Source organism: Muntiacus reevesi, chromosome 1, assembly GCF_963930625.1.
Source record: "Muntiacus reevesi chromosome 1, mMunRee1.1, whole genome shotgun sequence".
In the NCBI taxonomy this organism is placed as follows: domain Eukaryota; kingdom Metazoa; phylum Chordata; class Mammalia; order Artiodactyla; family Cervidae; genus Muntiacus; species Muntiacus reevesi.
In genome coordinates this window covers 277,881,675-277,904,877 of record NC_089249.1, presented here as the reverse complement: position 1 = coordinate 277,904,877, position 23,203 = coordinate 277,881,675, and the positions used below count along the sequence as shown (strand labels likewise).

Sequence of the window (23,203 nt, the reverse complement as noted above, 5' to 3'; positions counted from 1 at the left end):
TCCCTAGGCTAAAAGTCAGTCCTATCTCCTTAACATGCCACACCCAGATTACCAGAGTAGGGTAAAAAAGATCTGGAAGACAACGGAGGTCTCATAACTACTCTGTCCCAGGACAGTACCAGTCCTGTCCAAAATGCATCATCTATAACTAACCAGAAGTCTTGCCGAGCTTTAAGGAAAGTGGGCCATATCCTCTTCCCAGATCTGGAAGAAGAATGAGACATGGGTAAGAACTTTGGGTGTCCACTGTACCCCTTCTAACCATGCACTGTACGTGTAGACTGGGTACCCAACAGGCTCTCTATTTTGTCTTCACTTTGTCATATAATGGAAAATGTAACAGGTTTATCATCTGCTTTACTTCACCAGGCAATGAACTCCGTGAAGGGAACAACCACATACTATCTTCTTGGTAAGTTCCATAAACACACAAACGTAACCACAGAAAGTCAGGTACATGCCATTTGAGAAGTTCTAGTTTGGAGAAGACTCTTGAGTCCCTTGGACTGCAAGGAGATCCAACCAATCAATCCTAAAGGAAATCAGTCCTGAATATTCATTGTGTTAGGTAGTTAGAATAGGAAAAAGGGGTCTAAAATGGCAGTGGCTAAAAGACAAGGGAAAAGCCCCCAAAAATAGAACAGGGGAAGGTCTGAGGACCAGAGTGAGGACTTCAGCTGGAACAAACAGCACACCTGGCTAGCCCAATGTACACAGGGCAGGCACAGAAGGAGGAGAAAAAACATATAAAAAGAGGAGCCAAAGGGCCGGGGGTCTGTCTGGCTCCGTCTCTTCTCTTCATGTCTTTTGGGTCAGCATGCCCTCACAACTCGAAGATGCATTTTCCTTTATTTTCTAAATAAAACAGAGCTGTAACACAGAGCTATAACACTGATCTGTCCGAGAGCTGTGACATGGTCTGTCTGAGGACTGTAATGCTGGTTTGTGTTTTGTTGTGACAAAACAGAACCAAGGAAATTACACTGTCCCCCAACAACTGGAAGGACTGATGCTGAAGCAGAAACTCCAATATTCGGCCAACTGATGGGAAGAACTGATTGATTGGAAAAGACAGACCCTGATGCTGAGAAAGACTGAAGGAGGGAGGAGAAGGGGACGACAGAGGATGACATGGTTGGATGGCATCGCCAACTCAATGGACATGAGTTTGAGTAAACTTCAAGAGTTGGTGATGGACAGGGAGGCCTGGCGGGCTGCCGTCCAGGGGGTCGCAAAGAGTCAGACACAGTCGAGAGACTGAAGTGAACTGAACTGAATTTCCAAGGTATGGTAGCAACATCAAAAACACATTTGACTTAATATGAAAGCAACCATTTATTTAACATAAAAAATATTAACTGAATGTCTTCTATACGCCAATTGAAGCTTCAGCTCCTGCGAAAAGAGAAATAAATGAGATAAATGAGATAAATGAGGATCTTCTCATGTAATAGCTTACATTCTAATAAGGATATACAATAAATAAAAATAGAAACAAGAAATATCAAAAACAAGAATACCAGAAACAAGAAAATATTTTATCATTAGAAGAGCTACTATAAACTAGCTCATCAGGGAAGTCCTCTACAAAGGTGACCTTTGAACAATCCATTAATAGCAAGAGGAGGCTACAATTAGAAAATCTATGAGAGGAGTAATTTTAAAAGAGGGAACCGCTAGCCTAAAGTCCAGAGCAAACTTGGCTGTATTCAAGAATGTATAATATGTATATGATGTGTGATCAATCCCTATCTGTAATTAGATATGACATTATTTTATATCAAAGACCTTATGAAGAGTTCACGATACCTTCACTTTTACTGAATTCACCTCTAAATTGTGTAGAGTTAAAGCACAGTTCCCAGCATATCTCATCACTATCAACCACCAACTTTTATTAAGTGCCCTTACATGTGAAAGAAAAGTGGCCCTCACTGTAGAAATTTTTTTAAAAATCAGATTTCACTTAAAAAATTACAGTCTATTACAGAAAAGGCAAATATAATGAAGTATTAATATAAAATTTTAAAAGCAATGTGTAGCAAGAATAAGACATATCTCCAGGCAATAGAAGATTAATCACCAAGTAAGATTATGTACATAAACATCTATTTATATGTTGTTCATAAGTTTCTATCTAGATGAAAGAAAATTAGACAGATTTTCACGAAATTTTCAGGAACCAGTTGATGTATTTCTGTCTTAAGAAATGGTCTATATAAGACATACGACATTCACTTGCGGGGTACCAAAAAACAAAGGTAGAGAGTAACATTCCAGAGCAGCTAAAACTGGTTGTTGCAGCTAAAAGTGCAACAAAGTGTCCATGAGGTCTTGGAGGTCTGGTAATAGTGAGGCATAAACAATTTTGGAAAGTAATACAATGGATGAATAGAGAGAAAACAGCAATTTTAAATTTGAACACTAAATTATGTGACTCAAAGGCAATCAATCCAAATTTCATGCATGGATATGCAATAACATTGACTCTAATATATACAAGAAAAAATAATGTGATCCAGAGTGAATGGTAATAGTGATTTATTTATTTAATGATGGTTTATGATCCTCTCAAATTATGTAAAGAAAGCTAACCACTATATGATAGAGGCTAAGAATTCAAAAAACGAAAAATCCTTGTCTTAGTTTAGTTTTTCCCAGAAGTAAATTCTGAGACAAAGATTCACCAATTCATGAAATTGCTTATATAGGTGGAAACAACTGTAAGAGAGCCAGAAAGTGAGACAGGGAAGGGAAAACAGGGCAATAAAGAGCTGGTTATTAATCAAGTGTCCACTATAGAGAAAGTGAAGAGGAACTAAAGAGCCTCTTGATGAAAGCGAAGGAGGAGAGTGAAAACGCTGGCTTAAAGCTCAACATTCACAAAACTAAGATCATGGCACCTGGTCCCATCAATTCATGGGAAATAGTTGGGGAAACAGTGGAAACACTGTCAGACTTTATTTTGGGGGGCTCCAAAATCACTGCAGATGGTGATTCCAACCATGAAATTAAAAGACACTTACTCCTTGGAAGAAAAGTTATGACCAACCTAGACAGCATATTAAAAAGCAGAGACATTACTTTGTCAACAAAGGTCTGTCTAGTCAAGGCTATGGTTTTTCCAGTGGTCGTGTATGAATGTGAGAGTTGGACGATGAACAAAGCTGAGTGCCGAAGAACTGATGCTTTTGAACTGTGGTGTTGGAGAAGACTCTTGAGAGTCTCTTCGACTGCAAGGAGATCTAACCAGTCCATCCTGAAGGAGATCAGTCCTGAGTGTTCATTGGAAGGACTGATGTTGAAGCTGAAACGCCAATACTTTGGCCACCTCATCTGAAGAGATGACTCACTGGAAAAGACTCTAATGCTGGGAGGGATTGGGGGCAGGAGGAGAAGAGGACAACAGAGGATGAGATGGCTGGATGGCATCACTGACTCAATGGACATAGGTTTGGGTAGACTCCAGGAGCTGGTGATGGACAGGGAGGCCTGGCGTGCTGTGATTCATAGGGTTACAAAGAGTCGGACACAACTGAGCGACTGAACTGGACTGAACTGAATCCTACTGGAAGAATCTGGTAGCAAGTCTAGAACAGTGTAACCAGGGTAGTGAAAGAGTAAGAAAGGCTGAGAAATTTGTACACTCACTCATGTCAGTAATTAGCTAAGATTGCTCCCAGGCAATATTAATTAACTGGCACTGATGATCTACTGAGTAGGAAGACAAAGTGGTGACAAGAAAAAAGACCTCAGGCAAAAAACAACAACAACAACAAAAAATACAGTTGCTGGAAACTAGAATAAGGGCTAGCAAATGTTGAAGTGGCAAGGAGAAGGGAATGTTGATGGTGAACTGATAAAAATATGGTCAATAATGATCTAGAAAAGCCAAGAGATGAGGGACTTGAGCCAGACTTTGAGAAATGGGTTGGATTTAGTTAAGGGAAAACATTTAAGTTAGGAAAAGTGGCATGAACAAAAATACTGAGTTAAGAAAGAGTAAGAGGCATCAAGGTCAGTTATAAGTCAGTTTGGCAGGATCGGAGACAGTTTATACAGAATATTCTCAGGAAAATATAGCTAAATATACACACTGGGTCCATATTAAGGAAGGTATTCTAATGTTAGGCTAAAGAATTTCAACTTCTTATCTGAGATATCGAGGAACCTTAAAGTTTCTAAATGGAAAAGTAATCAAATGAAAACATTATGGCATTAAAATCTGTGTTGGTACCATTATTGCCCCTGGAATATAAATGCCTATAGGATAGAATCAGTAAACTTCCCTAAAAAAGCATTACATGCAGAGAATGTACCCCATTAGCAACAAGCACCTCAAGTATAAAGGCTGTGGTATCAAAATACCATTTTTTACTAAAAGGAACCAATGTACCTAGGAGAAAGGGCTGATTCCAGGTCTGTGAAGAGTATCTACAAGAAGAGTCTGAAACATTTTGTTATACCAGAAAGTAAGTAAACTATCAAGCACTATAGCTGCCTGGTCAAAAGAACTCAGAAGCCCACTCAGTTCCCACTGTCCAAATAAGAAAGAACTTGAGCATAAAAATAATAAACATTTTAGAAATATATTAAAAATTTTAACATCCAAGAGTTCATACAGTGGTGGTTTAGCCGCTAAGTCATGTCCGACTCTTGAGATCCTATAAACTGTTGCACACCAGGCTCCTCTGTCCCTGGGATTCTCCAAGAAAGAACACTGGAGTGGGCTGCCATTTCCTTCTCCATCATGAGTTCATAAACATACTTAAAAACTAGAAGGTGACAAGAGAATTAACACATTCTGAAAACTAGGAAATACAGGAGAAAATCACCATTTACCTTACTCTTCCTATAAAAACTGTACAAATGTTTAATGGTGTAAAGCTCATTATTATAGAAGAATTTGTTAGTAAATGAAGAATTAATGATCAAGCAAGATTACCATTTTGTAACTCTTAATGAAATGAACTGAATCACAGTTTTTGGACTGTGATGCTGGAAAAGACTCTTGAGAGTCCTTGGACAGCAAGGAGATCAAACCTAATCAATCCTAAAGGAAATCAACCCTGAATATTTTCATTGGAAGGACTGATGCTGAAGTTCCAATATTTTGGCCACCTGCTGCAAAGAGCCAACTCATTAGAAAAGACCCTGATGCTGGGAAAGATTCAGGGCAAGAGGAGAAGGAGTGAGAGAGGATGAGATGGTTGGATGGCATGACTGACTCAAAGGACATTAAGTCTGAGTGAACGCCAGGAGATAGTGAAGACAGGGAAGGCTGGTGTGCTGCAGTTCATGGGGTTGCAAAGAGTTGGACACAACTTAGCGACTAAACAACAACAGCAATGAAATAATGGACATAGACAGCAAACATCAATGGCTGCTAAAACTAATAGCTGAAGAGGTGACAAGAAAATTTATGTTGTTTATCATAAACTTTATCAGGTGGACAACATCTGAACCAAATCATAACATGACATAAAGATAACCAGATAGTGAATGCTTCTTAAAGCTATGCAGTGGGAAGTAAACAATAACACCTATGAAGTCTTTTCCAGGGGGAAAAAAAATCCTGCAAACTGAATAATCCTGTAGATTTAACTATCAGTTTACCAAAAAAAAAGAGAGAGAGAGAGTGAGAGAGAAAGGACATCATGTGTATCCATACAATTTGCAAAATTCAGAATGTGTGAAATTCTACAGAATCATTATTTTTTAACAAATAGACTGTGATGACAAAATTAAAGGGGAATCTACAGATTGAAAAACACAAAATGTAATGTGGATACTTTGTTTAGGTCTTGATTTCAGCAAATCAATTGTAAAAATATAGAGTAAAATTTAAGACAATTAAATTTGACATTGAGTGTCTCCTTTATGATATTACAATACTGTTAACATTTTAGTACTAATCATATTGCAATAATGTTCTTTTTAAAAGCCCTTTTATAATTTAGATATATTCATAATTCCAGAAAGTTTAACCTTAAATACTTATCAATAAAATAATATGATGTCTGGAATTCACTTTAAAAGAATCCAAAGGACTGGAAGGAAGACTATGTATTAATCACCAGGGGATCTTCCTTACCCAAACATCGAAACGTGGTCTCTTGGCACTGCAGGCAAAGTCTTTAAGGTCTGAGCCACCAGGGAAGCCCCAAGAATACTGTTGTGGGTAGGTACTCCCTTCTCCATGGGATCTTTCTGACCCAGGGACCAAACTGGCGTCACCCGTAATGCGGACAGGTTATTCACTGTCTGAGGCACCAGGGAAGCCCTTATTTACACTAGTTGATTCATACAGATGTGTTTGTTAACTTACTTAAGATATGTATGAATACAGAGATTGGGTATTCCAAATGAGTTGATTAAATTTAGTATTTCTGATCTCCTGCCTCATCATTAAAATCATTAAAGACTGAAAACAACTACTCAGAGAAAGAAACATAGAACAAAGTTGGGGGGGGGGGAAGCAGTTATGAAAGTATAATGTGAGTGGGCACGCAAAAACTTCACTGAAAAAAGAAGTAACTCCCAATGTCTACAATAGGGACGAGAAGCAATGGTCTACCTCGAGACTCCTTATCTGTTACGAATGCCAAGGGTGCAAGTTAGTAAAGGGAAAAAAAACACCTAATCTGGGAATTAGAAGGCTAACAATGCCGAGCTTTGTAAATCACAAATCACTTAATCTGCGTAGGTTCTGGAGCATGACAACACAGCAAATGAAATAATAACAGCAACAATAATAATTGCATTGAATGTACTAGCTGTAGACCTCACACTTGTCTTAAGGTCTTTACATACTTTATCCTTAAACTTCACAGCAACCCAAGGTGGTGGTGTGGGCGACTGACGTTGACTTTTTAGAGGCGTAGGCATCATCAATACATGGGACCATTTCTCAAAAGAGGAGACTGAGGGTCGGAGGCCAACGACTCGTTTAAGATTCTACACTGGAACGACTTGGTCCAGCGAATATTCCACGTTTGTTTAAACACGAAAGAATGCTTTGAACACTCCAACGCACTGAACTATACATGAAAGAAGCTTGTGGGGGCTGAGTGTGAATTTCTGGAGAACTCAAAACCGTTCCCACAGACCTACAGGTTTTCGTCGCTTTACACACCTCGGTCCCACCGGGGAAAACAAAACAAAACAGCCCTTCACTCACCGCTAGGAAGCCTGTCCTCACAGGTGGACTTCAAGCCCTGGCTTCCCAACGCCTCCACTCGCCAGCCCCCAGCCTTCTCGCATCCTCGCTGTGTGACCTTCGAACTACATGTCCCATAAAGCCGTGCGCAGACACCTGCCCTTCACCGGAAGTCCGCGAGGCTCCATCCGGCGCCGGGAAGAGCGAGTGTGGGCTTTCCCCGGCTCTTGGACTGCAAACCCGGGTGTCTGTTACCCTGGTCACCTGTGGGTTAGTAGCAGCAGCGGCGAGTTGGCGGGCCCAGGGCCCCTTCTGGAGCTGGTAACCAGTTCTCTGTGCTCTTTCCGTCTCCGCGCTGACGGGCCCTGCGCTGCTGGGTGGTGTGGCGCAGCCTCGCGCCAGGGCGCGGACGCAAGTGTGGACTTAAGAGCCTGGGCTTCCGGGGGGGGCTGGGCGCGCAGCCGACCCAGCACAGTCTGAGGTGGGGATTCGCTGTGGGTTCACTTCACTGTCTTTAAAGAACTCTCACAGTCCTGGCACGGAAACAGACGCTCAAGGAACTTAGAGACGCTGGAGAGACCGTGCATGGGGCGGGGAGGGGGGCGTTTGGTAGGTGAGCTGGCCCTCAGGATTGCCCCAGAAATTCGGGTCGGTGACCGCAGTGACAAAGCTGTTTGTGAGGTCTGCCCTGTCTCTTGAGTTATGTGGCCTTGGACCAGTCAGGGGCCCTAGTCCACACATCCGTAAAACTGGATGATGGTTTTGCTCAAAGTGTGAGATCCTTTAAAGTCAAGATTCTATAAAACCGTCTCTGAGGATCGTCCATATTCTTGGAAAGCAAGGGCAGCATTTAGCTAAGTGAATCACCTCATCCTGCCTTCAAACACCCTGTCTTCACAAGAACCTGAGGAGAAATGAAAAAGTAAATCGAACAGTAGAGCTGGACTTTAGACTTCTGTGTGCTCTTCTGGAACGAGTAATGGTTCTGTTTCTAGATGGCTTTTCTTGCGAGAAAGCGTAAGAGGGGAAAGTATATATTTTCTACTCTTTTCTCCTGAAAATACTGTATGCATAAGCATTGCACTGTGGGTAATGAATGGTACTGTATTTTTGGAGGCCAGTTTTGCAGTCAACCGGGAGTGAGTGGCCTGTGGAGAAAGTGAGAAAGTGACCATGACTTAAATATTGCATTTGATAAGCCATACTGTTTGAGTAAACTCCGGGAGTTGGTGATGGACAGGGAGGCCTGGTGTGCTGCGATTCATGGGGTTGCAAAGAGTTGGACACGACTGAGCGACTGAACTGAACTGAAGCCATACTGAAGAACCTGGATGATATGATTTTAAGGAAAAAGCAATTTCAAAGGGAAAACCATACATGAGTCAGTATACAGCAGTACAAAATAAAATCCTGAAAAGTAGCTTCTGTTATTCATAATATTTTTAATGCATTTAGAAATCTTAATATGAAGAGAATGGTGAAGTTAATTCTAAGGTAAATCAAAAGAAATGAATTGTTTTCTAATCCAGAAGTCACCCCTCCTAGTTTAAGTTGTATAGAGCATTTCAGTATTTTGTTTCTATTCCTGTGAGTAGTTTTAGCCTATTTGTAGGTAGCAGAAAGATAATAAACAGGTAAAGTGAACAGACACAAATAAGAAAGTTAATCTCCAGCCCATTTTTTCCTTTAAATATTGTCATGCTGTTACTGCTAGACAGTTGATAAAATTGCAGTCAGAACCTTAAAGACAACTGCTGTCAAAAATTATGGATTACGTAACCTTTCTTTCTTTATAGTGTCAGTAGATTATTCTCAGAAGGTAGAAACCTAGTTAGAATCCCAAATCTTTTCTTAATAGAATTTCACAGGAAAAAAAAAAATCATACCTTAAAAAAATGTACTTTGAGGAGTTCATAGACAACTGAAATATGATCCATTTCCCTTCAAAATTATGCCCTACCACAATTCAGTGGTAGTTGTGCCCTACCACATTCAGCCCACAATTAGGAAGCATTTATTAGAGGATATGGAACAATTAGTTTCGATCCCTGGGTCAGGAAGATCCCCTGGAGAAGGGCATGGCAACCCCCGCCATTATTCTTGCCTGGAGAATCCCGTAGACAGAGAAGCCTGGTGGGTGGCAGTTCATGGGGTCCAACAGAGTCACACATGACTCAAGCAACTTGGCATGTACACATGCACACGCACATAGAACAATTCTTTCTTACTGAAGTAACAGGGTGACAAAGCAGACAAAGTTAATGATTTTAAAAGCTTCTGTGATTCAAGGATAGACAAAGTGACCAATAGAACAGTGTCTGATAATAGATCCAAAATATATGGTCATCTCATTTGTGACAAGTATAATACTGCAATATAATGGGACAAAGACAATAAATTTGAGAATGACCCTGACTCAAATGGATTTCATCTATTGGGATAAAAATGTATCATGACCCCTACCTCACACCATGAGCAAAAATCAATCCCTGATGGATTAATCAATCCCTGTGAAAGTTAAAGCAAAAAGTTTTTTTCACATGAAACCTAGTTCTTTCAATAGGATCATTATTTCTCTGAAAGGACAGATCTGTTTCTAGTATCATTTAATCTAAGAGAATACTGCTTGTCATCTGCTAAAAACACCTGCCTTATTTCTGTCTACTGTAACTCCTCTCATGCCCTGATCTGTATTGAAGTCCCTCTGGTTTGCCTCCAATACACTTTCCTGTTTGTCATATCTTTTACCTTATCCCCCCTCCCACTGATGTCACTCCCTTCAACTGTTTTCCACCAAAGTTCTTTATGCGTTATTTTATACATCCCTCATATTGAATTACATTTAACATTCTCAACTGATGACAGTTTTTAAGTGTATCCTGTGATGACACTTGACAGTTACCTTTTTAAGAGTAAATTGTTTTAGAAACCATAACTAATGTTCTAATTCTATCAGCACTCTGATAATGTTCAATCACTGATACAAGAAAGCAATTGTAAATGAGTTTTTTCCTATTTTCCTCTTTTAAGGAAGAGATGTCTTCTGTAAAAAGAAGTCTTAATCAAGAAATAATATCCCAGTTTCACTATTCAGCTGCAGAAGGAGATATTGCCAAGTTAACAGCAATACTCAGTCATTCTCCATCTCTTCTCAATGAAACTTCTGAAAATGGCTGGACTGCTTTAATGTATGCTGCAAGGAATGGGCACCCAGATGTTGTCCAATTTCTACTTGAGAAAGGGTAAACGTTTTAGGCTGTGCCACCTGAAGAGTGTCTGGTTTAGTGTCTGGATTATGTATTTTCTTTTAAATTTTTCATGTAGCTATATTTATAACATTGGGCTTGTAAATAACTCACTGAACAGTCCTGTTATATAATAGCATAATTTCTAATTTAAAACTTAACTTTTCTAATTGGGGAATTAACTTTTCAAACTTAGTAGCCAAGCAGTTAATGAGTTAATCTAATTTTTTTCTGAAATAAAAAATGTAAATCTGCCCACTATGACTACTGAAAACTCCTTGTAAAAATTTAATATCTCCTTACAGCACATAAAATCTATGCTTTTTATTTTATAAATTATCTTCCAGAAATTTTAAACATCCACTGTCTTTAACTTTTAATCATTTATGATTGGTTTTTAACCTTTCCATTAATATATTATGTTCTAAAACAAAAATAAATTATGTAATTATTAAATAGAGGGACTATTGTGTACATCTAGAAAATTTTATCGTAATAAATACTGAAGAAAATGTTTGCAATTTATTTTTTGCTTCCATCCATAGGTGCGACAGATCCATTGTCAACAAATCAAGGCAGACTGCACTGGATATAGCTAAATTTTGGGGTTATAAGCATATAGCTAACTTATTAGCTAACGCTAAAGGTGGGAAGAAGCCTTGGTTCCTAACCAATGAGGTGGAAGAATGTGAAAATTATTTTAGCAAGACACTACTGGACCGGAAAAGTGAAAAAAGAAATAATTCTGACTGGCTGTTAGCAAAAGAAAGCCATCCAGCCACAGTTTATATCCTTTTCTCAGATTTAAATCCCTTGGTTACTCTAGGTGGCAATAAAGAAAGTTTTCAACAGCCAGAAGTCAGGCTTTGTCAGCTGAACTACACAGATATAAAGGATTATTTGGCTCAGCCTGAGAAGATCACCTTGATTTTCCTTGGAGTAGAACTTGAAATGAAAAAAGAGTTTTTTAATTATGCTGGGGAATTCTCAAAAGAAGAAGAAGATGGGTTGGTTGCCTGGTTTGCTTTAGGTATAGATACTGTTGCTGCTGAAGAATTTAAGCAAAGGCATGAAAATTGTTATTTTCTTCATCCACCAATGCCAGCTCTTCTGCAATTGAAAGAAAAAGAAGCTGGTAAGAAGTGAACACTTGTTTACTTGTATTGGTAATAATCTGGTTTTGGGTACTGGATTGGAATTGCATGTATCTGCAATTTCTAGGAAGCACACTTTTTCCAGGAAGCAATGAACTTAGGCTGTCTTCAGTAGAAACTTCCTGAAGTTCTTACCCTAGAGGACTACTCTTCTGGGTGGTAACAGCAGTTTTAATCAGTCAAGATTAGTTTCCCCAGAATTAACCTTAATGCATACTGATTTCATTTCATTGTTCAGTGAATGATTATTGAGTGCCTGAAACATGCTGGCAAAGACCTTGACTATTTTGCTTTGTTTTCCATTGCCTTTTATACCAGTTCACACGGGGTCATATATATCATGCTAAGAAATGAGGGATTTTATCCTAAATCCCATTTAAATGTTATAATTTGGCCTGTGTTTAAAAAAAAGTCACTCTAGCTGCTTTGATAGTTAAGTGTGGAAGTCCAGAATCCTGTTAAGAGGAGGTTGAAGATTACAGTAGCCCAGGTAAGAGAAAGGAGTGACTTGGATGAGTGGAGTAGAGAGAAAGGAAGAGTTTTGAAATATTACAGAGGTAGAACTGATAGGGCTTGAACAGTAGGTTAAGACTTATAAGTGAGAGAAAGAGAGATAATAGTAACATAGACTACAGCCTGAGTTGTTAGGATGATAGTAGGGGAGATGGAGGAAAAGTGATACAGTCAAGGTATATTTTGAAAAGAAAATCAGCAGTACTTGTGAATGGAGTGGGTGTGTTATATATAATAATGAAGTGAGAGAGTAAGAAGGACTGCCAAGTTTGAAACTTTAGTCACTTGGTAGATACTAATAAGCTTTATTGATAAAATAACACAGAGTCGTAGGTAGAGCAAGGGAAGCAGGACAGACTTGAAGTAAATAAATGAAGATTTTATCTTTGAGCATGTGAAGTTTTACTGAAGGGAAACAGAATCTGAAACAAAGAGGAAAGAACTAGAATATACCTGTATGAAAGTCATCAACACAATGGTGGTGTTTAAATCCCAGGAAACTTTCACGTTACATAAAAAGTTGAGCGCAAGCAAGAAGGAGAACCTGAGAATTACCTGAATCCCCCTGAGTTTCAGAGGTCAGATAGGAGAGGAGCCATTAAAGATGATGTTGATAGTATGGCCACAAGTAAGAAGTAACAGAAGAATGGGCTCATAGCAAACAAGAGAACAAAGTGTTTCTTGGAGTTACTAGTCAAATATACTGAATGCAACGGAGAGTGACTAAGACGAAGATAAAGAATTTTTTTAAAGAGACTTCAGTTTGATAATATGAAGCTGTTGGTAATTTGACGAGAGGAGTGTCAGTGAAATAGAAGGAGTAGAAGGTATACTGCGGTAAACTGAAGAGTTAATGGGGGATGAGGAAGAGGTCACTTGTCAGTGTCCACTTTGCCTTAGGTAACCTGGCAGGCTCTTCCAGAGACCTCTTAGACATTTATCTCAACATCTGGAGTGTTATGTTTTATTCTGTAGATCTGTGGGAAAAACACTATGAGTTTAAAATTTCTTCTCTTTGAAGCTGAATATGTAATTACAAGTTCTTAAAAAAAAATAGTAAGGAAACTGAGGCTCTTTTACTCAGCTTCTGTGTAACCTTATATAGATCCTCTGTGTGCCTCAGTTTCCTACTCCCAAAAATGAGGACAATAACGGTACCTACATTATTCAGTTCAGTCACTCAGTCGTGTCCAACTCTTTGCAACCCCATTAACCGCAGCACCCCAGGCCTCCCTGTCCATCACCAACTCCCGGAGTCTGCCCAAACCCATGTCCATTGAGTTGGTGATGCCATCCAACCATCTCATCCTCTGTCATCCCCTTCTCCTCCTACCCTCAATCCTTCCCAGCATTAGGGTCATTTCCAATGAGTCAGCTCTTTGCATCAGGTGGCCAAAGTATTAGCGTTTCAGCTTCAGCATCAGTCCTTCCAATTAACACCCAGGACTGGTTTCCTTTAGGATGGACTTGTTGGATCTTCTTGCAGTCCAAGGGACTCTCAAGAGTCTTCTCCAACACCACAGTTCAAAGGCATCAATTCTTCGGCACTCAGCTTTCTTTATAGTCCAACTCTCACATCCATATATGTCCACTGGAAAAACCATAGCCTTGACTAGATGGACCTTTGTTGACAAAGTAATGTCTCTGCTTTTTAATATGCTGTCTAGGTTGGTCATAACTTTGCTTCCAAGGAGTAAGTGTCTTTTAATTTCATGGCTGCAGTCACCATCTGCAGTGATTTTGGAGCCCAAAAAAATAGTCAGCCACTGTTTCCACTGTTTCCCCATCTATTTGCCATGAAGTGATGGGACCAGGTGCCATGATCTTAGTTTTCTGAATATTGAGCTTTAAGCCAACTTTTTCACTCTGCTCTTTCACTTTCATCAAGAGGCTCTTTAGTTCTTCTTCACTTTCTGCCATAAGGGTGGTGTCATCTGCATATCTGAGATTACTGATATTTCTCTCGGCAATCTTGATTCCAGTTTTGTGCTTCCTCCACCTACATTATAGTGTTGCTCCAAAGATAAAATAAATGATGTATGTTAAGATCTTTGCTGAGTGCTTGACACATAGTAAGTACTCAATAAATGTTAGCTTTTCTTACTGTAATGAGAGTGAAATAATGGAGGTACTTTGAGGTAAGTTACATATTACAGAGTAACAGAGCAGGCAGGTATTTAATGTTGCCTAGGTTCATTGAATGTCACTGTTACATTTGTTTTAATTTATGACTTATTCATTTTTCCCAATTTAAAACATTATTGCTATTTATGGTTATTTTATTTCAAAATCCTAGACCAAATACTCTATTTTAGGGGAGAGAAGTTTTGTCAGGCAAATGAAATGTAGCTTTTCTACTCTTATTGCCCCTGTTCTGTTATTTTTGGTCAGGCCATATTATTTTTTGAAGTATCAAGGTAAAGGTTGTAGACAGGGTGTACATAGTCTTAAGATTTATTCTATTAGGCATTTTTGTCATAAACAAAGTTAATCACAAGAGTTGTAAACACAATATATTAAAAATATTCTATGTACTTCCCAGTTATAAACAGAATATGTTCCACAGTGACACACACCAGTACTGTCTTAGGCACCAAGGAAAGTAGAGATAGAGTCCTACAGTTTCCTAGTAATATTTCATTTGTGGTCCAAATCTAACTTAGGAACTGTCTTCGTAGTGTGTTTTTATGAAAGTCACTATCGTAAAGTCTTCCCTGGACTTCCCTGGTGGCTCAGACGGTAAAGCGTCTGCCTACGATGCGGGAAATCCGGGTTCAGTCCTGGCATCAGGAAGATCTCCTGGAGAAGGAAATGGCAACCCACTCCAGTACTCTTGCCTGGAAAATCCCACAGACGGAGGATCCTGGTGGGCTACAGTCCATGGGATCACAAAGAGTTGGACACAACTGAGAGACTTCACTATTGTAAAGTCAGTATACACTAGAATCGTGTATATCCAAAATTTACAAATCACCTATGGTAAAAGCCTAAGCTTATACAGTGTATATGGATGTTTGTACATCCATCTTATATGAGAGTTTTATTTCATTAGTCCAAATGAAATGTAAATCTAATTTTCATTTATCATCTGTAGAATTAAATCTTTTAATTTAAAAGACATATACAGATTAAAAAAATAGGAAAACTAAAACCTTTGATCACACACCTACAATACAGTACATGTCTTTATTATGACTTAAGAATGTTCTTTCCTTATGTATTAATGTGTTTACCATTTGTCATAGAATTAAAGCTTCTTTTGCTCCTGTCATAGGCGTTGTAGCTCAAGCAAGATCTGTTCTCGCCTGGCACAGCCGGTATAAGTTCTGCCCAACCTGTGGAAATGCAACTAAAATTGAAGAAGGTGGCTATAAAAGAGTATGCTTAAAAGAAGACTGTCCTAGTCTCCATGGTGTTCACAATACATCATACCCAAGAGTTGGTAAGCCTTTTACAGTGAAATCTTAGCCATCTGGAAACCTTAGGGAATGAGACATTCTGGAAAGATAAGATTGTGAGTTGCTAAGGAGCTTTACCTTTTTATTAAAAGCATATTTAATTTAACCATTAAGACTATAAGTACTAAAGTATTACCTAATTTGGTGACTTTTAAGTAAAGGACATTGTACATAACTGGCCATTTCTTAACCTTGGGTTAATCAGCATGAATTTGATGTGTTGAGGTACAGGATTTCAAAAGCACACCATCTGGGTCCATTTAGTGAACAGAGAAAAAAAAAAAAAACACCCTAATAGTCCAGTACCTGCTTGTGGCATCACCAAAACAGCCTGGAGCTAGCTTCTCCTTCCTGCTGGTGTCTGCCTCTGCCTTCTCTCTCCCAATCGCTGCTTTGAGTTGGCTGTGGAATTGGAAATCTGATAACCCAGCCCTTTAAAACTGTGCAAAAAGGGACAGACCCAGTCACACCTGAGGAGGTCTCCTGGGAGTAAAGCGCATGGCCTAGTGACAGGCGTTTGCAGCTCAGAGCATTTCACATTTGATTACTGATCCTCAGTCATAATCTAGTGAGGCGAACTCACTGAATTAGTGACTTCTCAAATCATTCCAGAAGTTACTAATGCAGTGAATATTATTTAAATAAGTTAATTTTTTAATGGCTTAAACTTAACCGTCAAGCCACATTAGCTTTTAAAAACGCTTTGTTGAGGATGAGAAGGGGGCGACAGAATGAGATGGTTGGGTGGCATCACCAACTCAGTGGACATGAGTTTGCGCAAACTCTGAGAGCCAGTGAAGGACAGGAAAGCCTGGCGTGCTGCAGTCCATGGGGTCACAAAGAGTCAGACACGACCTAGTGACTGAACAGCAAACAACAACAAGGATTGGAATGGAAGGAGAGATTTACTACGGTAAAATACGAATTTTCTCCATGCTATGTATTAGTTATTTGAACTTCTTTCTAATTAAAAAAAATAAGCCTAGCATACTGTAAATATACAATAAGTGTTGCTATTAAGATGAGAAAGGAGACAAAAATGGCCTTTCTTTAGCTTTCTGACAATATTCTATGCAATTTACCTGAAATACTGTCTTTAGGCAGATAGAAACAACCTCTTGTAACTAGACAGAAGTCTTGTTCTTACAGGAGGTATATACATTTGCATTATCCTATTAGACAGTGACTTTGCACAATGGGTCTAAGTTGTTTTTTCCTGCCATTCATACGTCTGATTTTTTAAACAGATCCAGTGGTAATCATGCAAGTTATTCATCCTGACGGGACCAGATGTCTTCTGGGCAGGCAGAGGAGATTTCCCCCGGGCATGTTTACTTGCCTCGCTGGATTTATTGAACCTGGTGCGCCTTTTCTGTGTAATTTTTATAGTTATTTCTGTTTAACTTATGATTTCTAAATAAAAACTTTGGACAGCATTTGAAAAGTAATCTCTGACAAACTATCATGTTATAAAGCTGCAGTATTTTTAAGTATTTTCTGTGTTTTAAATAATATAATTTTGGTTGTTACTAGGGGAATAGTTTCATCTGTTTTAAAAAATTCTTTGCTTTTTCATATATTGCTCTTACCCAAGGCATCACTTCCTTCTGTACTAGACTCAGTTGTCACCTGTTCAGAGAGACTTTCCCAGATGGCACCAAGTATAAATTAGTTAAGCCCATATCCTACACTCACAGTCCCTGTTGTCCAGTCTGGCTTTTCCCTAGAGCACTCATCACACCTAACAGGGTGTATGTGTAAGTATGTATTTACTTATCTATCTTTCTTTCTATTTATTTATTATTTGCCAGTGCCAGAAAGTAAGTTCCGTAAAGGCAAGGACTTTATTTATTGCTGTATCCCAAACCCTTAGAGCATATGCCTCATATGTTGTAGAAATTCAGTAAATATTCAATAAATATTCATGGAATAAATGAATATATCTAATTAGCACATGTTTAATCTCAATTTCCAGTATCAGTCTACACTTATAGTACTAAACATATGAACTTTTGCAAAGGCTTTCTGTATATTAAATCATATCATCCTCATACAACTTTACATAGTAGATACTGTTTCAGCACAGGGGCTGAATAACTTGCCCAGGAACAAGCAGCTAGTAGGTGATAGGACAGGCATTCAAACCTGGGCAGTTTGGCTCTAGGTCCGTGCTCCTAATTACTATGCTGCCTCTAGTAGCTCTAGGTCATTTTTTTAACTGCTCTGTAGCCTCTCATTTATGAATATTCCACAACTCATTTATCCATTCTGCTATAAGCTTCTATTGTTACCAGCAACACTGCAGTGAATATTCTTGAACTATTCCTTGTGTACATTTGGCCTCCATAGGTTGTATATCCAAGAGTAGGGCTGCTAGCTCATAGACTGTGAGCATCTTAATCTTTCCCACATATTGCCAAGTTGTTTTCTGAAATGTTCCTGCCAGTTTACACTGCCTCTGGAAGTTCGTGAAATGTCTGTTATTCCTCATCTTTACAGAGTTAGAAATATCAGGATTTTTATTTGCTATTCTGATGGGTATGAAGTGGTATGTCATTGTAGTTTTAACTTTTATTTCTCTGCTGATGAAGCATCTTTTTCAGATGTATATTAGGCATGCAGTTTCTTTTCCCCTGAATTTTATATTTTATAGTCTTTGTCTGTTCTTGTTTTGGTTGTTTAATCTTTTTTTCTTATTGATTTTAGGGGTTTTTTAATATGCACTGTATGCTAATATTTATTTAGGTTTGGTCTAGCAGATATGCTAGTCTATGAGTTATCTTTTCAATATTTTTTTATAAACATAAATTAATTTTTATATAGGAAATTTACCAATATGTTTGAAACAGAAATCTATATTTAAATAACAGAATATTTCTAAACTTTCAGATAAACTTACAAATTATTCCATTTATTCTAATTCTTAATTTCAATAAATCAGAAATATAAATTCATTTATAGGCATCACTTTATTTTATCATAGCTGGGTCAGTAATTATCTAGAGAATAATTATTTGGAAAGAGAAAATGAGTTTCATTTTATGTTGTTTTTAAACTTTTAGTGTTATTTGGTTTTTAACTCTCTGGAAAAGTGTTATCTGTAATAGTTGTTTGACAACATAAGAAAAATGTTTCAAGATTTTAGTGAGGAAAATGTTAGCCACATACACCAGATAATACATGAAATGTTTGCATAGTGTTTAGCCAGTAGTAAGTAGGTACTAGATATTTGTAGATGTTACAATTTTTTAAATGTAACAAATTTAGACCTTGAAGAAATGAAAAGTTTCCTGGCATTTTGATTCTATATGTAGTCATATATTTAAAAAGTAATGTTTCTTAAATTCCAATCTACTTTTAGACTTCTGCTTTCTGATTCTATGAATTGGGTTTCTGTCCAAAGTGATTTTCAAAGGTTTGAACCATTTGGAGCACAAAATGTCCAGCGCATGTTCATCACCTACTTGTTCTTTTGCCCCATTTGATTAGGGGAGACAATAGAAGATGCTGTCCGGAGAGAAGTAGAGGAGGAAAGTGGAGTCAAGGTGGGCCATGTTCAGTATGTCTCTTGTCAACCGTGGCCGATGCCCTCCTCCTTAATGATTGGTTGCTTAGCTGTGGCAGTGTCTACAGAAATTAAAGTTGACAAGAATGAAATAGAGGATGCCCGCTGGTTCACTAGAGAACAGGTAAAGTTCAATTTAATTTCCTTCTCCTATTGATTGTTCTCTGACTATATTGGTTTGGGCATGTAGCAAGGATACATGTTTTCAACAAGTTGAATGAATGGTTGTGGCCCCCTCATCATTCATGGATTACGCTGTAATTGATGTGTCCTATGTTACTCCTGCTGTGAGACACTCCTAGTAATGATGAGTCTGTGCCAGTTTCTTATTTCAGATGCTGTTCCCTGAGATTAATGATCCTTTCAGTGGCCTTAAAATGAGTGTTCATTATTTCAGATGAGAAGCAGGAATATTATTATTAGACATAGTTTATAGTGTTGAAACAAGTAACTCAAAAAATATCAGTAAAACTGCATAAAAGTTTTGAAAACTTCTTGACCCTTTTAAATGTACTTGACAAGACTGACACAACTGTTTAACAAAGATACACCCAGGACTTCTTAAAACTCGTCCTTAAGTGATACAATGAAAGATCAATTACTTGTCTGTGTCTTGTATAACTCAGTGTCTTTGTATAGAAGACAGAGGGGTACACTACAGTGGTGAAAACCTGAAATCCTTTGTCACTTTACCTTCACAAAATTAATTTTATTTTATGCTCAACCTCAAAAAGTAGAAATTAGACTTTTTTCAGAATTTGATAAAAGGGAATTTTTTTCTAAAAGTTCATTTTCACTTTGAAAATACGTGTGTGAAAATACTTTGTTCTTTCGTGACCTTATTTTCATCAGGAAAAATGCCTTTCTGAAGTATTTTTAAAATTGAATCACTAACTCAATGAAGCAACTAAAAATACTGTACTGAATTTTGCATGTTGAATATGGATGTTATTACTTTCTCCTTTTGTTATTCACTGTGAAAGTCATTACATTTCAGTTGAATTGTTTAAGCATAGAAATAGTATTTAAGTGTGATAGTTTTGAAATCCTAATAAATGTTATTGTGGTGTATTTTAGGTTGTGGATGTTCTGACCAAAGGCAAGCAGCAGGCATTCTTTGTCCCACCGAGCCGAGCTATTGCACATCAGTTAATCAAACACTGGATCAGAATGAACCCCAATCTCTAAATCAAACAACTAAACTTTGACTATGTCTAATTGATTTCTAATCCTACTTATTCCTCAAGTGAGATTAGAAATGTTTAATGCTCTTTAGAATGTCAGATTTTGTTAAATCTGAGTCAGCATTCTCTGAACTTTTTTGAGGGGGTTTGTGCTCAACAGTTTTTATCTCACAAAACTGTATCTATAATAAGAGAAATCATGTTGTAAAGAAGTAGATTCTAAAATGTAAATAAACCTAAATTTCATTGCCTCTGGTAAGCATTAACTATTCACTAAAGTCCTTTTATGAAAAATGAGGCAAAATATTTTAAATGAATTTTAAGGTTAATTTTTAATATTTTCATTATTATGAAGGTCCTTTTGGTTGTCATTGGCTCATTTTTGCTCACTTTACCATTGTGATCTACTTTTTTCTCCTGGTTCTATTGTTCTGTCAGTGACAATGTTACAGTGTTGCTACTAGTCTGTTTTGATCAGTGTTAAGAATTTCCTATTTTAACAACTCTATTAGTGATCTTCCTTCAGGGAAGGAGAATTTAAGTTAGAGAATATCATTGTATCTGGGATCCCCTTCTTAAACATAAAATTAATTAACATATCTATTTGTTAACTATACTCAAAGTTGTTTTTAAGACAAATTAGGAGTCTCTTTTTTTTTCTCCCTAAAATTAAACGCATTTGAAAGGAATTCTTTCCAAAGTCAAATATTAAATAATATCTCAGGTAGATTTATATATTAAATAAAATGGCTTATGTCCTTTTGTGATAAGGGAATGTATCTTCACTAGGAGAAAATTATATAATAATTACTAATAATGTTTATTAAACTCAAATACAGCATCTTGATTTTAGCCTTATTTCAACATTCTAAGAAGCATTTATACAGTAACTATATTTTAGAACTGAATCAGTAAGATTTTAAAGTAAGTAAATTATAGTAGTTCACAGTTTTGTAACATAGAACTGTTTTATTTCACAAGGCTATTTTGAAATTGTTTTAAAAGGTCTTTTATAAATGTATAAATTTATATAATTTGACTCTTTACTATTCTATGGTAGAAATGAAAGAGAACTTAAAAAACAATATATGTAGTTCACTGCCCTTTTTTTATAGATAAAGAAATCCTGAAACATGAACTTAATTAATTTATCCATTAAAGGTGAATTGATTAATTAATTGATGACAGTTACACAATTACTAGTTATAATTGTTAATACAATTAATTATAATCACAATTAAGTAACTTAATTATTGATACAACAGTCTGTATTGCACAATGCAGGATTCTCACTCTAATAGGAAGTAAAAACTATTACTGAAAGTAAATATGTAATAAAATAGAGGATGATAACACTAAATTTAATTTACCAAATACTGTTAATTAAAATTTTAGGCACTAAAATTCATTTAAATAAGTTAACTTTTCTAAACAAAACTTCATTTTACTAATGAACAATGATTTTCTTACTAATTGATGAAGATATTGATATTAGGACTTGAGACAAAATTCAAATTTATATAAGACATTTAGATACATAATAAGATTTGAACTACATAAGTATATAGAAAATGACGTGCCTTGATTCTTATGAAATATAATGACTGCAAGTTCTGTTTTATCCCAAATGTACTTTTAATACTTATAGATTCTAAGATTACATCATAAAATTCTAGATTTTCATAATGTTAGGATAGCCAAATAAAATATAAAGGATCAATAAAAGTTTAGTTTTCGATATTTAATCCTATATTTAGGGAGAATCAATATCTAAGTAAATTATTGTTTTAATAATTATTCTTAAATTGCTAACCTCTGAGAGGTGGATAGTTACACATAAATAAAAGGACTAGCAAAGAAATTAGAGACTCAAGTACCGTAATTGTGTCCTAATGAAAAGGAAGGTAACAGTACATTAAAATATTTGTTTATTTCCTGTTTTGTGTGTCATGTGTGGTTTTTTAAATATGTTTTGATAAGTGTTTTTTGAAAAATGGAAAAAGCCAAATTTTAGTCATCTTCTTCTGTTTAGAATTAGTAGTGTTAAACAAAAAGTACAAAAGCCTTTTACAAAGTTGCCATATTTGGAAGGCTTAATTTTTTATAATTTAAATGTATTTAATCTTTTTAATCTTACAATTTGGGGTCACATATATTTGTATACATATATAAGACATTATATATATATATATTATATATATATATACACACACACAGAAACTTAACATATACACATGTACACATCCAGTAAATTTTATCTTCAGATTTAAAGTTACATATCTAGTGTGTCTATTTATATTACTTGTCTAACATTACCAGTCTTTGCATTTTTAATTTTTCATTTGGTTGAAAAAATGATTGAGTAACTTTTTCAAAAGTAAGGTTAGGGACATGGATTAAGATATAAAAGAATGAAGCAACGAGATGGAAGGAAAGTATATGTTTTAATAAAAATAATTTCAATTAAAATCTTATAAACAACAGTAGACAGCTAGTCCTAGAACTGTGTCGCTAATGCGTATATAGCAAAATACTGAGACTGTACTGTAAAACAAATCTATTAGTTATTTACAGTAAAAGTCCCACAATGCAAATTTAATTAGGGATGAGAACCAGTTACTAGGTTCTGAATGTGTACGCGTGTACGCGTGTCAGTGTATTTGTGCAGGCTCACCCTCTCAAGAGGATGAGATGGCTGGATGGCATCACCGACTCCATGGACATGAGCTTGAGTAAACTCCGGGAGTTGGTGATGGACAGGGAGGCCTGGCCTGCTGCAGTCCATGGGGTCGCAAAGAGCCGGACACGACTGAGCAACCGAACTGAACTGAACTGATGCTCGCAAGCTGGAGGTGATGAGTAAAATTTATGTGCTGGGCTTAAAACAGCCAGTTTTCTCTTATCAGAAAAAGTATCTAGGACAAA

At 37.0% G+C, this 23,203-nt stretch overlaps 1 protein-coding gene across 3 annotated transcripts; it reads left to right on the top strand.

The window, feature by feature from the left end:
- Window positions 1-7,186: 7,186 nt before the first annotated feature.
- On the top strand, window positions 7,187-22,229 carry NUDT12 (nudix hydrolase 12). 3 transcript variants are annotated; one of them, XM_065922391.1, is made up of 7 exons: window positions 7,187-7,429; window positions 10,190-10,401; window positions 10,950-11,539; window positions 15,346-15,513; window positions 16,777-16,890; window positions 19,019-19,218; window positions 20,172-22,229. In XM_065922391.1, the coding sequence occupies exons 1-7, from the start codon at window positions 7,289-7,291 to the stop codon at window positions 20,280-20,282; spliced, it is 1,536 nt and encodes a 511-aa protein (XP_065778463.1). In that variant the 5' UTR covers window positions 7,187-7,288; the 3' UTR covers window positions 20,283-22,229. The 3 variants fall into 3 exon arrangements, with proteins under 3 accessions (XP_065778463.1, XP_065778375.1, XP_065778552.1); XM_065922303.1 differs by having other exon boundaries at window positions 7,187-7,480; window positions 20,172-22,228; XM_065922480.1 differs by having other exon boundaries at window positions 7,391-7,640.
- The last annotated feature ends 974 nt before the right edge of the window (window positions 22,230-23,203 follow it).

Coding starts and splice junctions, on each gene's coding strand:
- NUDT12 (XM_065922303.1), top strand. CDS start 7,289: ATGTCCCATAAAGCCGTGCGCAGACACCTGCCCTTCACCGGAAGTCCG. Junction 15,514..16,776: donor TACATCATACCCAAGAGTTG/GTAAGCCTTTTA, acceptor TTTTTTAAACAG/ATCCAGTGGTAATCATGCAA. Junction 19,219..20,171: donor GCTGGTTCACTAGAGAACAG/GTAAAGTTCAAT, acceptor GGTGTATTTTAG/GTTGTGGATGTTCTGACCAA.